At 33.7% G+C, this 15,393-nt stretch overlaps 1 protein-coding gene across 1 annotated transcript; it reads left to right on the top strand.

The window, feature by feature from the left end:
• Positions 1-319: 319 nt before the first annotated feature.
• On the top strand, positions 320-14,754 carry LOC145639176 (putative LRR receptor-like serine/threonine-protein kinase At1g56140). The gene is made up of 24 exons (XM_081690346.1): positions 320-650; positions 3,653-3,842; positions 3,935-4,006; positions 4,125-4,196; positions 4,298-4,369; positions 4,581-4,652; positions 4,761-4,832; positions 4,963-5,034; positions 5,162-5,233; positions 5,380-5,451; positions 5,566-5,637; positions 7,039-7,110; positions 7,239-7,304; positions 7,517-7,582; positions 7,709-7,753; positions 11,175-11,239; positions 11,515-11,888; positions 11,973-12,171; positions 12,258-12,407; positions 12,778-12,890; positions 12,987-13,194; positions 13,298-13,529; positions 13,624-13,774; positions 14,064-14,754. Exons 1-24 carry the CDS (start codon positions 497-499, stop codon positions 14,424-14,426), a joined length of 3,096 nt encoding a protein of 1,031 aa, XP_081546472.1. The 5' UTR covers positions 320-496; the 3' UTR covers positions 14,427-14,754.
• The last annotated feature ends 639 nt before the right edge of the window (positions 14,755-15,393 follow it).

The following is a 15,393-nucleotide window of genomic DNA, read 5'->3' as shown; positions in this document are numbered from 1 at the left end:
AAATGCTCATGAGCAAATTAAGGTAGAAAGAGAGAGAAAGTGGCTAGAGACAAAATGAGCAACTCATTTTTTGCTCACTAATGTAAGTGCTCTTAGAAGCAATAATAATTTTAAATTTTAGTACCACGTCTAAAACCTTCACTAAGTAGATAAGTAATGTACTTAAATCCAATAAATATTGACAAATATACATAAGGACATACTCACTTTTCATTAACAGAAACATAACCAAAACACGGCGAACGAAATAGCATACAATTAAAATAGAGTATACTTGCATATAAGAAAAAGGCAATAGGATCTAGATGTTCCAAGACGACTTTTGTACATAATTAGACTACTTTTATAAGAAACACATATTACTTAGTACATATAAAACCCACCACAACACCAACTACATTCATCGGTCCATTTTTGTTTCCCCCTCAAAAATAATGTCATAGCCATCATTTCCTTATACTCTCTTTTCTCTCAAGTGACGATATCTTGTTCAAAAATGGTGGCTGCTGCTTTGAATAGGCTCAGCCTCAGCAACCTTCCTCGGCTACCATGGTGGTGCTGTTACATGGTTCTGGTGTTTATGATTGCCTCGTGCTCATCTGCTCAATCGCAGAATACTATTCGCCGAGCTACCACCGCTCCTATTGAAGGTTCTTTCTCTTCTTGTTTACTCACTATTATTTACTCCACCCTAACTAAGTTATAATTACAATTCATATTTGACGCATTTGAGGAAAATTTGTTAAAAACCATCTTATAATAAATACTGATTTTGTTGAAAAGCCGTTTTTTTTTTTCGTCAAAGCACACCTGTTTTAAAATGTTTTTTGTAAACACCCACCTCTCCTCGGATTCCGACGGTTGACTTGATTTTTTTATGAGAGATTTGAGGGTCTAAAATGAATTGTAGTTATTACTTTGATAGGGTGGTAGTAATATGTAATTGATTTAGTTATAAAATTAATCTGTTTTTCATATGCTTATGGATCACAACTTTAACTATTTCTTCTGTTCTTTTTTATTGCAACATTTTTTGTACTTGAAAATTGCAAATTACTTGAAGTTTCTTTTGGGCAATAAATTGTCTATGTTAATACGTATATCAGTACATGTATATAGTTGGTATAAATAGTGTCAAAAGTCGAATTTAAGAGGAATTATGAATCAATTGTTTTGAGTTTCATCTTGTACGAGCCTATATAAATATTGGATTATTAAATAACATTATTTTGGGTATCTTTTGTCATTATGATGAGTTTGTGATGATTGATTTATTTCCTATCTTTAGTAGTCACATGGACACCACAAAAAGGGCTAAAATGCATTTTGGGTTCGTTATGTAGATCAAATAATAATGCAATTTTATTATACACATATACTAGTATATACATACTTGTATTTGTTAAATGATACTATTAATAGGACGGAGACAACGTTCTAACTTCTAAGTATGGTCCTTCTGTGTTCTTACAATGTTTAGAACTTCATTCTTTTTTATTTTTATTACGTAATATCACAATGTTATAAAGTCTAATTAAGATGGGATTTGTGGAAATAATGTAACGATAATGTTAGTTGATGTGATTGTCAATAATAATTTAATATCACAATGTTGAAAGTTTAATTAAGATGTGATTTGTGGAAGTAATGTAACGATGATGTTAGTTGATGTGATAGTCAGATTTGTCACTAATTAAACATCATTTCATTTCATATTTTGGTCAATGCCTCAGTCATAAATATATTCTCCCACCATCTCAATGACTAACTAGGGCCTGTTCGCTTTGACTTAATTTCAATTCTGTTTAGTTCAGTTTAGCTTAGTTCAGTTCAGCTCTAATCAGTTCAGTTCAGCTCTTAATTTTCTTCTCTCATAAAATATTCATTTCAGCTTAGTTTAGCTCCAAGTAGTTCAGTTCCAATCAGTGCTCAATTCAGTAAATGTAAACAGACCCTCAATCAATTACATTATACTAAAGGCGAATCTGATATAACACTTGTCAGGTTTTGATTAAAAAAACTCCCGCCACTTTTACTTTCCTTTTTTTAACAAATATTTATGAACATTACATTATAGTATCCTATAATATTTAACTTTCAATTTGACAACTATATATCAAGTATATTCTATATGCATTCAATAAAAATATTTTGACATATAATATTTTATAATAGGTATTTTATGGAAAAGAAAATCAAGTATTTGTTTCAATTAAAAATATTGATTTTTATTTTTAATTAATTATTAATTATTGTTAAATTAACATTATAATTTATAAATATGCTAAGTAAAAACCGTGCCATGCACGGGACTTAAATTAGTAACTAACTATAGTTGTTTATGCCCATCATGTATACAATTATGATTTATACGTTATTCATGCATGTTACATACTTACATATTCATCATACAATAAATCAAGTAGGAGCTCATGTTCATCTTTTTCCTTGTATGATTAGTATTGAATTTTTTATCAGCTTTCGATACGGGCTACATACTTTAATACTTTATTCTTATGTGTGACACACCTACACAAGTTGTCATGAGAAACGATATTGGCACTCCAATTGGCACCCCACAAATAATAATTCAATTAAGATAGTACGAGGCCAATAGTGAATTAGAAAGCGACTAGTCCAGCAGTGCCAAAATTACTTGTAGGGACTAGGGAGTACTAGTAGTGATTAGTGAGTAGTGGCTTTTACGTCGAGTACCTGTATTTTTCAACTTAATTTCAATCCAGCTTATAATTTTCCTCTCTTATAAACAGTTCTATTCAGTTTAGTTTAGTAAATCAGGATAGGCCAAAGTCATTTCATATTTATAGGAAAATATATAAAGTAGTATCATATGAGGACACATGAGCAAGACATTGAGATCTGTACTAGATAAGTAATGAGTGGCTGCTCGAGGAAATTAATAATCATATCCATCCATTATTAAAAAGTCTAAACATAGAAGATAGAACAGTTGTATATAGAACTAGATTTAAAATTATGCTTTAACCTTGACAATATTAAGTAGAGACACTTTTAACCTTAACAATATAATAATATGTAAAAAATGTGAACAGTTGTATGTTTAGCCTAACTCATCCATTATTGGGATGCCAGCAGACCGACAAATTAACAACTGTAGCTGTCATATAGCGTAGCAACAAAAATGGATTAAGACTTGGAAATTAATGTACTCCAAAGTCTTCTTCCTTTTGGCTTTGTTCGAGGACTCATACTATCTTATAATTGTAAATAGTCAAGTCAAGTCAATGTGATAATCTTACTCAATATCTTTATTATTAAGACTTATAAATGTGTGGATATATAGGGTGTACAGAAGGCCGACACATATCCATGGTGCGTTAGATATCTAAAAATAAATAATACCTCCGTTACATATTAGTTGTAACTTTAAAAAATTTATGTCTCACAAATAATACCCCAAAGTTATAATTAATATATAACAGAGGTACCTTTACAGAGCTCAAACAATATAATATTGTCCGCTTTGGGTACCTTTACTAACGGTCTCATACTTGAAACAAAGCAATCTTTAATTTTCTTTTTTTTTGGTTCTTGATCCAAGTCCAACTAACTGTTTTGCTATATATGAACTTACACTAGAATATGAATCCATATTATTTTGAATGTGCAGTCCAAGCTTTGAATACAATTCTAGAGCAGTGGCAAACTCCTGCAAACACTGACCAGTGGAATACAACAGGAGATCCTTGTTCGGGTGCAGCCCTTGATGGGTCTATTACTATTGATGACACTAACTACAACCCCTTCATCAAATGTGATTGTACTTATAATCGTAACACTACCTGCCACATTACTGCTTTGTAAGTTGTTGCTGCTCCTCGTACGGTTCAACTCATATATATATGCTCCATATACAAAGGATCAACTGATATATTGGGTCAAATTATGACAGCAAGGTATATGCACAAGATGCAAAAGGCGTGCTACCAGACGAGCTCTGGAATTTAGTCTACCTCACTAACTTGTATGGCTTCTCTATATAATTTGGCACTATCAGCTCTGTTTAAACTTTTAAAGAAAGCGTCGTCTCTTTGCCTAAGAAAACCCATCATAAATAATGCATATGTCTTCCTGTCATGTAGGAGGCTGGGACTAAATTACTTGACAGGCCCTATTTCTTCAGGCATTGGAAACTTAACTCGGATGCAATGGCTGTATGTACATCAGAAAATTTTCAAGTTTTGTGAAAGTCTACCCTTTATTTGTTTAGTTTTTCTTTCTCTATCTTTTCTAATCCAATTTATATTGATTCTAGAGATTTCGGTACTAATGCATTCTCTGGACCAATTCCGAAAGAACTTGGTAAACTTACTGATCTGCGATCACTGTAAGTTTTCTGTATCCAACATGCTCACTTTACATTCCTTACCAGTAGTTTTAAAAGGAGTCTTTAAATGAAAATGTCTCCCTATAATTAGCATCATATTTGAATTAATAGGGACTATGACCGCTAATTTCTATTCATAAACGTGTGTGGATTCCTGTGTCGATTCTTTGAAGTGCAATAGATGTGTTACGTAGTATGCTTACTTTTGCAGGGGTATTGGTGCAAACAATTTTTCTGGTTCCTTGCCATCAGAGATTGGAAACCTGAAAAAATTGCAACAATTGTAAGTCCTAAGTCTTGTTTATTGAGTGATGCATATTGAGATTGTTTGTGGCACAAAAAATTGCAACAATTGTAAGTCCTAAGCTATAACCTTTTTTTTCCTTAACAGGTACATTGACAGTTCTGGTGCAACTGGTGTAATCCCATCAACATTTGCAAATTTAATAGACCTGCAGACTGTGTAAGAGCTCACAGTGACTTGACCCTCCCATCCTGAACTCATTTCCAAATACTTACTTAAAAGAGTTCCTTACGGAGTTATATGCAGTGTTTTTATCGCTTTTACTAAGTGGCAACTTTTGATCATTCAGGTGGGCATCAGACATGGACTTAACGGGTCCTATACCTGACTTCATAGGGAACTGGAGCCAACTAACAGAACTGTGAGTAATTCACTCAGAAAATTCCGATTTTACATTTTACCTGTTCTTCTTGTCAATTCAATAATAAATATTTTTTTACTTTGTATTAATATCTGGTGTTGTATGACACTATAAATGTTTCATGTAGGAGGCTTGAAGGAAACTCATTCCGGGGACCAATACCATCATCATTTTCCAAACTAACCTCATTGCAGCAGTTGTGAGTTGCTCCCTTAGTTGTTTTTATTCTGTCTTTCTTTCTAGTCTCTCTATGTTTTTGTTTGTGACTTGTTAATATAAAGGCGCATCTGCATTCTCAAGAAGACATTCAGGCAATTAAGTTTTTCAGCTGTATCTGTCATGCAGGAGAATAAGTGGCTTGTTAAATGGGAGCTCTTCTCTGGATTTTGTAACGAGTCTTACATCCTTAAACATCTTGTAAGATCACATGATTCTAGCGTACATATGAGCTTTTCTTAGCTCTCATTTTACTATGCCTTTTTTATTTTTTTTTATTTTGATATTTTGAAAACTTTTTTTGTTTTCTTGCAGAGTTCTGAAAAATAACAACATCACAGGCCCCATACCTCGTGGTATAGGAGCACTGGAAAGTTTGACACAATTGTAAGTTGTTATTCAACTAATTCTAAATCAATGTTGTTGGATTACTTTATGTAACTGGATGTGTAGAGCCAAAGATATTATTACAGTATGAAATTTGCAGTGGAAAGTTATCTTTTTTGAAATAAAATTGATTCATAAATAAGTCATACGACATCTACAAAGAGATTTAGATCTAACAAATACATAATAATTAAATCAAATAAAAACATTCCATAAGCAAAGCTACGATCGTTGTTGCAAATCGTACGTTCTAAATACCCTCTTTCATATCGCTGTGATTTACAGCCTTCTTTGGCGAGGGGGTCTATCGATCTGTTGTAGCCGTACAGAAAATTTCCGTCTGATTCGCTCAATTGTTGTTGAAATATTAATCTCTTTTTCAATCCCGCACAAAATTTTACCCATGAAACAACACTATAGCAATCCATGAAATAAAAAAGCGATTCCTCCCTCAAAAGAGAGAAGAAAAACCCGGTCTTTCGAAGGAGCCAAATCCTTCTAAAGAGGAAGAAAAACCCTGTCTTTCGAGGGAGAAATATTCCTCCTAGAAGAGGAAGAATTATTATAAACCTAAAACAAGAGAAAAAGCACAAAATAAACGAGAAATTAAGTTTGGAATTTATAAATAAACAAGAGAATAAGATTCTTTGGATGCATGCGGATCTAGGGTAATACATTAAGGCTGTATTGATTTACTGAGCTGAGCTGAGCTGAACTGAACTGAACTAATTGGAGCTGAATTGAACTGGACTAAACTGAACTGAATAGAGCTGAAATGAATTGTTTATGAGAGAAGGAAATTAGGAGCTGAACTGAATTGATTAGAGCTGAACTGAACTGAAAAATGCCGAAGAGAACAAGCCATAAGTCAAACTAAGAAAAATTCTCATTTTCCCTTCTAATCACATCATCACTCCATCATCCCTTTGTACCACCTTAATTCACCTTCATTTTCCGAAATGCGAATCCAAGCACGCCTTGAGTCTTAAACAAGTACCAAATGGAGCTCCTACATAGATAAGACTTCCTAATGGTCTTTGTACTTTTATAGTAGGCTGGGGACAACGAAAATAGTTGTCCTTATGACCACACGGAATGATCGCTTTTGGTTCATGCACAATCATGGGACTAAGGCTTGGATTGATTGATTAAAGGAATAACATGAATTTGGACCGACCTATTAAAGTAATGTCCTTAGTATCCATTGAAGTGTTCAGAAGTGGTAGGTTGGTAGCACTTTGCTTCACTCTATTGCAGTAGCTAGAATCATTGAAAATGTTGATGTCGATTTTATCTACATGGACATAAAGACTTACTTTCTTTAGTGACTATTGTTCATATTTATTGTCTGTTGGCTTCTATTTTATTTCCTTTGGCATTGACGAAAGCGAATGACATCAGGGACCTAAGCTTCAACAGCTTAACAGGACAAATTCCAGACTCTATCTTCAGTCTCAGCACTCTTGCTTACTTGTGAGTATTGTGCCTTGTTACTCTTCTGGCAATATCTACTGTTAATAGTTTGGGCTGTCGTTTCGTTCTCTTATCTCTGCAAAACACATAATTCAGAAATTTAATGAGGTTTCTTTCTTTGTGCTCAGGTTTCTTGGAAATAATAGGCTTACCGGGGCTCTTCCTTCTCAGAAAAGCTCATCTTTGACTACTATGTAAGCTATGTTACCATGCTGAAATCATTATCTATTACAATCTTGTAATTACTTCTGACAACTCTGAATTGTGCAAAATGTTTCCTACAACTGTAGGATTTCGAATATCTATTACAATTTTTTCCCACTTTTCTATTGTCTTTTTTATTAGATAATACTTTGACAAATTTTCTTTGTATATAGTAACAATATCTTGTCTTTTTTTAATACAGAGATTTGTCCTACAATCATCTATCTGGGAGCTTCCCTTCTTGGGTCAGCCAACCGAAACTACAACTGTATGTTTTGTCTAATCTTCTATGAATTGCAAAATTGCCATTAGTATCATGTTTCATATGCTGTATACTTTGTTCTGTTTCGTGCTTCACCTTTTTCTTATCAAAGTTGTTTGTTTGTGAATGCAGTAACTTAGTTGCAAATAATTTCTCGGTACAAGGCTCAAACAGCAGGTTAGAATTTTTGCTAAACTCAGAAAATTTTCTAGATAATTGCTTGACTGATGATTTTCTTTGAATCCAAAATATGTTTACCTTTATTAATAATGATTTTTTGGAAGTACAAGTTTTTTAGAGTACTAGTACAAACGATCCTTATCCTTCCAGATTCTAGGATCAGAAGGCTTTACATTTGATTTTTATTACCCAGTGTCGATAACTTTAGCCTCGAAGAGTGCATGCTGCTCTAGAAGCATGTTAAATTCTCACGTATTTCATTATCTTATGAGAAAGAATTGTAGCAGCATTCCAGCATCCTTACAATGATTATTTGGGAATTGGCCAACAATGTCTGGTGTTCCTGTAGTATTTCTGTTGTTTCAGAATCATGGTGAACAGTTACTGTTATAAAAGTTACTTGAAAATTGAAATTAAAAATAAGCCAACTTTGTTTCAATGCATTAGATGTGGCTCACACCTAGACATGGCTTCAAGTTGTGTTGTGGCTTAATTCATGGTCTTGTGGAGTTTAAAAAGGCGTATACTATGCAGTCACGTGTAACACCCCAATAATTCTCTCTTAAAACCTGTAAATACCCTGAAGAAAATCCAAGAGAATTACTGGCGTGCTACCGCCACGTGTTCAAACGTTAAGACTTTATCAGAAAATAGCAGCGGAAAAACTAACTCAGTTATAAATAAGTTTCAAAACCAATAACCAAAACCAAATTAAATCATACAACTTGGAACCATTAAGGCCCTTATTCAAAACCTCACAAAAGTAGTAAATAAATAAAACCAGAGTTTAAATAAATTCAAACTTATGAAAAGAAATAAACTGCGAATAATAACCAACTCTCCACTCAAAATCCCACAACCATGATGCGAATGCTGCATATGTAAGAACCTGTGGTTAATCTGCTCCCCAATATTACAAGTGTAAAAATTGGATCGTCACATGGTCATTGAAAGACGAAGGTCATGACCAAAGAAAGAGACACACTAAAGCACGCAATCAGCAAAGCTGAGTACATACTAGCTGCAAAACATAAAAGAAATCCCTAACATGCTACTAATAATCAACCATTACGCATCATTAGTTTATAGACTCGGCACATGACTCAACCATCAAATTTATTAAGACTTCACTAGTTAATATCAACTAACTTATTTATTTATTTCATTGGATTTAGCAATAGACAAGGTTGTCCAACCATGTCCCATTTGGAACATCAATAAAAGAAAAACCCCATGCCTCCTTTCGGAAACATCAATAAACATCCAATGACCACGGGCGCGACTCCGTGACCGTAGTTAGTATGAGATCTCACCTAACTCCTAGTTTTAAAAAAATATATTTGAAATAAGAGACTCGTAGATCAGACGGCCTCGAGAAAAGTACACGGCTAATACCCTGTGTACCCCAACCCCTATTGTCATTACTCCAGAAGTGCACCAATCCAGAGTTTTATTGCTCATCCATCTTGCACTTTACGTGATTTACAGGTTTAGACTTGGTGATGACTCATATACATAACAATACAAACATTCTAAACACAATTCAATCAAACAAGACAAGTTTCCAATTTCAATTCTTGATTTATTAGTGACAAACAATACTTATTATTTAATCCTTTACTACGTCGGTATATAAACACCTTGAGTGCATAAGGCACCCCAAAACCTTAACCTCGTCTTATAAGACTTAAATCCTTCCTTTACTCATCCTGTTTGCATAATCATGGATGAGTAATAAATTAATCTTTACACCAATCACATACCTTTGCCTCTAAACGCACCTTGCATAATTAGAGCACAAATAATACTTGCATTATAAAATAGTGCACATCATTTGAAATTCACAATGTATAACCAAACAATTTAACCCAGTCAATCCTATACATGATACTAAGTTCTCGATCCGTCGTCCTTAAACATGCACCTAAAAGAAAGGTTTCGTAACTTGTACGTACCTTGAATAATAAACGAATTGGTATGCCACTTTACTATCTAGAAATCACCTTCAATAAACTCCTCTCCTAAACCAAACAATAACATCTCAATCAATACCCAATCAATCAAATTTACAGCAATACTAACTTACTTTAAAACATTCAAAATCCAAATCAAACAACACTTTAAAACCTTCCCTTTAGTTAAAATTAAAGGCTTATATATAGTTCTTTAAATTTTCTTCATAAAAACCTTAAAATACACTCTTATATATGAAATTACAGCAAGTTTAAAGTTTAATAAAAATCTTTAAATTATTTAAAAACCCCTAATAATCTCCCTTTTTAATGGGTGATTAAACCCTCTTTATAAAACATCAAAAGTAGTACTTAGAAACTACTTCTAGCACTTAAAACTTCAATAAAAACATATATTTATGCTTAATTAACTTTAAACATAATTAATTTTATCAATCAAACTCAATGATAATATTTTAATTATAAAAAAACTTCGTTAAAATAAAAAAACTGCCCGAAAATCATATTTAGAGGCTGAATTTGGCCACGAGAGGGTGGTACTCACTACCAAAGGTAATGAGTTTTTCTTAAAACGTTGTTTCCCCATGGAAAACACTACTTTTTCATCAAAATTGGATGAGTTCAGAATCTGATCGGAATTTAAAGGGGATTAATATTAACGAACGAAAATCTAAAAATTAAAACAGGAATCTACGTGTTCAAAATAATCTGGAATTAAGTTAAACTAATCAGTAGTTATAATCACCAAAATTTCAAAACATCATTACTATAAAAGCCTTAAATCAATTGTTCATAAAAACCCTAAAATAATGATTTTCAATAAATTGAAACCCTAGGTTTATAATTCATAAAATATGAAATTTATAACATAAATATAATCTGAAATTTATAATCTTTATACCATTAAAATATAATTTGATACTAAAAATATAATCTTTATACTAAAATCAAAACCCAAAAAACAAAGGAGGATGAAAATAAGACTAACCTTTTTGTGTGGGAAATTTTTGGAGATTCATGGGGTATTTATGGGAGAGAATTATTGTACGGTTAAAAGAAAGATTGGGCCTCATAAAAATAATGGGTCGATTAAGTAAACAAATGGGTTAGGATTGTGTGATTGGACATAAATTATAAATTGTAGAATAAAGGTGCATAAAATAATTTGTTCAAATAATTTTCGACGCAGATTAATAATTTGAAACTTTTGAAATTAAATTATGAAAAATAAAAAATAAATATTATAAATAAAATAAATTTTCATTTATAAAATATTTAAAAATACGGGGATTACATCACGATGCAGCAAATATTTAACACCCTGCATCTACTACAAAAATCAACCATGAAGTTGTACTAATTTGTAGCTTGCAATATAATTCGTCGTTGTCTTAGTTGTAATGTAATAGCTTGTTTATGCTTAGCATCTAATATTTTGATTGCAGATCTTTGCCATCAGGGTTGAACTGTTTGCAGAACGGATTCCCTTGCAATGCTGGTGCTGGACGTTGTAAGTATATATTTTTACTTCCTTTTTGGCCTTTGGTTTACCTGTTGTTGGGAAATTTCAAAAACTTTATGTAGTGACTAAAGCTTATCAAACATATAGACACTAGACTGTAAGACGAAACATTTCTAATTCAGTTGGCGGTCACAAATTTATCTGTTTTCACTTATTATTACTGTCTTAGGCATCAATGAGATATCCAGGTAGCAGCTGCTCTTGATATATTTCTACTTATCTGTAAGAAGAAACATTTCTAATTCAGCTGCTCTTTTGTGCAGTTTCTGACTTTGCAGTTAACTGTGGTGGTCCACAAATTAGAGCATCAAATCAAGTTGTATATGAAAGTGGATCGCAGACGCTTGGTCCTGCTACTTATTTTGTGCCAAGCAGTGATAAGTGGGCTGTCAGCAATGTTGGATTGCCAGCATCAAACAACAATGTCACTTATACATTTGACAGTCCGCGCCAATTTATTAGCCAAGACTCTGAATTATTTCAAACAGCTAGACTGTCAGCTGGATCCCTACGGTACTATGGACTTGGGCTTCAGAATGGTAATTACAGCGTGCTCCTACAGTTTGCAGAGAATCAAATTGAAGACAGTGGTACATGGAAAAGTCTTGGAAGGCGTGTGTTTGATATTCTTATTCAGGTAACAGTTATAACTTGTGTTGTTTAAGAGATTGTTCTGATTACATTGTTTCTTGTAGCCTAACTTATTGTTATTGTAAACCAGGGAAATCGGGTGGAAAGAGATTTTGACATACGCAAGGCGGCAGGGGGTCGTTCATATAGACCTGTTCAGAGAAACTATACTGCTCGGGTGACTGCAAATTTTCTTGAAATACATCTTTTCTGGGCTGGAAAAGGAACATGCTGCATACCTGTCCAGGGAGCTTATGGACCTATGATATCAGCTGTCAGCGTAACTCCATGTAATTTAATGTTTATTTAGTAGGATAGTATTTCTATCTGTTTATTTCAATTTTCATGAAGTAATCAACTACATTCTGATTTTCAGTGTTTCAACCAAGACCTATAAGCTCATCAACAAGTCATACAGCTGCTATAATTGTCGGAATAGTTGTTCCTGTTATTTTCCTTGTGCTTCTTTCTTTGGGTGCGTGTTGGTTTTTTAAAAGAAGAGAGAGATTGCGTGCAGCACAAGATGGTATGTCGAGTATAATTTCTATTTTACTAATCTATCTCTTTATAATAATGCTACTATCATATGAACCTTGAAGTAGTAAGTTATTACTCTAAACTTTCTAAGCTAAGGGCATGTGCTCTTCAGCTTAATTTCATTTCAGTTCAGTTCAGCTCCAATCAGTTCAGTTCAGCTCCAATCAGTTCAGTTACTAATTTCCTTCTCTCATAAAATATTCAGTTCAGCTCAGTTCAGTAAATCAGAACAGGCCCTGAGAGTCCAAAATAATGTCATGCCTTACTGAATTTTATGATTTTATATAACTTGCATTGGCCAAAACATCTGCAGTCACTTCTCTTTGGTGCCATTTTAATTTTTTCTGTTATATTTGCAGAGTTGGCAGGCATTGATGCGAAAGCATATAGTTATGCTGAACTGAAGTCAGCAACTGGAGATTTCGACCCTTCAAACAAGCTTGGTGAAGGAGGCTTTGGATCTGTCTATAAGGTAAACTGTTAATAATGAACATGGGGCGCTTCATCTTCTGTTATAAGGTAAACTAATGTAGCTGTTAATAAACTTGTGCTATGTCTGTAATTACAGGGAGTCCTGAATGGAAATGTAGTTGCAGTCAAACAGCTGGCTGTAACATCTCATCAAGGGAAAGACCAATTTATAACAGAAATAGCTACGATATCTGCAGTACAGCACCGAAACCTTGTAAAGTTAAATGGATGTTGCATTGATGGGCAAAAGCGTTTGCTTGTTTATGAGTACCTAGAGAACAAGAGTCTTGATAAAGTCTTGTTCGGTATAACTCTTTCTTAATAAGCTTCTGTATGTAGAATATGCAACGAACTCATGATGCAGGACTCGTTTTAATTATCTGCATTCATCTTTTATTCAAATGACAGGAGAGAATAAATTGGAACTTAATTGGGCTAAGCGCTTTGAGGTGTGCCTGGGGGTGGCAAGAGGTTTGTCTTACCTTCATCTAGAATCACGCCTTCGAATTGTGCACAGGGATGTTAAATCCAGTAACATCCTGCTCGATTCAGATCTGAATCCCAAAATTTCAGACTTTGGTCTAGCCAAACTTTATGATGAGAAAAAGACTCACATGAGCACTGGTGTTGCTGGCACAGTGTAAGATCCTCGTACCAAGCTAACTTACTTTGATTGTTAATAATGCACTTCTATTTACATGCTCTAATACAAGAGCGCGTACAATCTCTTACAGTGGATACCTTGCACCGGAGTATGCCATGCGTGGCCATCTTACAGAAAAGGTCGATGTGTTTGCTTTTGGTGTTGTTGCTCTAGAAATAGTCAGCGGGAGATCCAATCATGTGCCCACCTTACCCAAGGAAGAGATGTACCTTCTTGATTGGGTATGATTGATGATACTTCTTTTGTGTGTTTTGACCAGAGGATGCCCCGGTTTCTCACATGACATTTTTGTAAATAAACCAACAACTTTATTCAATTGTGGAGCCCGCCGTAATGAAAAAGTTGTTGATTTATTCACAAAAATGCCCTCATGAGAAACAAATTTCGTTTCTCAATATGAGAAACAGGGAATTTCCCTTTTGACCATCTATTGTATGTAAAATGTAATAAATTAAATGACAGTAACATGCCATTGACAACTGATTTCTTGTATATACCTTGCTAATGTAGGCATGGCATCTATATGAGAGCGGATTAGACATACAGCTTGTTGACAAGAGATTGAAAGTATACAACAAGGACGAGGTGAAAAGAGTGATCGAAATAGCATTCTTATGCACCCAAACATCACCAGGGCAACGCCCTACAATGGCTCGTGTGTTGGCGATGCTATCTGGGGATGTTGAAGTGGGAACTATTCCATCAAAGCCAACATACTTGACTGATTGGGCATTTGATGATGACTCTAGTTATGTTACCAGTGAAGCTTCAGAGTATTCAAGACCTGCATATTCTTCTACAACTACAAGTAATTACACAACTAGTCGAGGTCTGAATTCGCCTGCTGATAATGTCAGCCTTGTTCTCGATTGATACTCAAGGACGGATCTATCATTTCAGTTATTTGTATAGCCATTTTAAGTTTGACAATCTCAGCTCAAAGTGTCATATAAAAACAGCTTTCTTATATGTAAACCTCAGTAATTTTGTTAATGACTGTTTCAGTTTCAAATTTTGGTTTGCTTGTTCAGAAATTTTCAGTCAATAGTCTACATGTATTTTGGTTTGCTTATTCAGAAATTTTCAATCAATAGTTTATCAAGAGTTTGAGTGTGCTCTCTGGTAGTGATCAAAGTTTTGTCAAACTAAAATTTAATTTGATCCATTTTGATATGTATTTGGTTGTTTCTCATTTCTAGTATAGATGTATGACTTGCCATCAACGAATTAACCTTCCCCCGATTCAATAATAAAAATACAAAACAAGCACACAAATAAGTACACTCTCTAAAAATGGGTAGGGGCAACGCCCAGGGCACGTCCTAATCAATAATAATACCCTTTCTTGTAAGTTTTGTGTTTATTAGTTCTTAGCATTTCAAATAGTCTTTACTTGGACATGGCATCATTCATTATATGGTCAAAAATTTACCTTAATTACAAAGAGTCATAAAATGACAATGATGTAGACAAAATTTAATCTAGAGTCTTATGTGACATTGCAAACACAACGAAACACTACATACAGTTTGTTAATGGAAACGATGAGCATTCATGAAGGGCTACGCTAAAGATAATCAGAGAGAAGAGTTTGAAGTAGATATTGTATCGAATTGCAAAATACTATAGAGATGCTAAGCTGTAAGGTGGTTCCTTGTGATTTGTTTTTCAAATTTTCAATGCAAGAAGCTGATTTTTTTTTATTTTTTTAATTTTTTTATTTTAAGTGATCTTCATTTTCCATAAGAGAGGAAAATTGGATTACAGGTGCAATTATAATGTGCAATTGTGGAAGACATTAAAGTGTAATTTGGACGTAAGTATGTAACTAGGTTTTTGC

Source organism: Chenopodium album, chromosome 7 (genome assembly GCF_948465745.1).
Source record: "Chenopodium album chromosome 7, dcCheAlbu1.1, whole genome shotgun sequence".
Classification (NCBI taxonomy): Eukaryota; Viridiplantae; Streptophyta; class Magnoliopsida; order Caryophyllales; family Amaranthaceae; genus Chenopodium; species Chenopodium album.
Note: the sequence above shows the minus strand (reverse complement) of the source record. Positions and strands in the feature narration are given on the sequence as shown.

Bases quoted from the DNA above. Each gene is read 5' to 3' on its own strand.
- LOC145639176 (XM_081690346.1), top strand. From the start codon at position 497: ATGGTGGCTGCTGCTTTGAATAGGCTCAGCCTCAGCAACCTTCCTCGG. The intron at 5,638-7,038 runs GTAAGTTGTTAT...GAATGACATCAG, and splicing joins CTGGAAAGTTTGACACAATT to GGACCTAAGCTTCAACAGCT. The intron at 12,891-12,986 runs GTAAACTGTTAA...CTGTAATTACAG, and splicing joins GCTTTGGATCTGTCTATAAG to GGAGTCCTGAATGGAAATGT.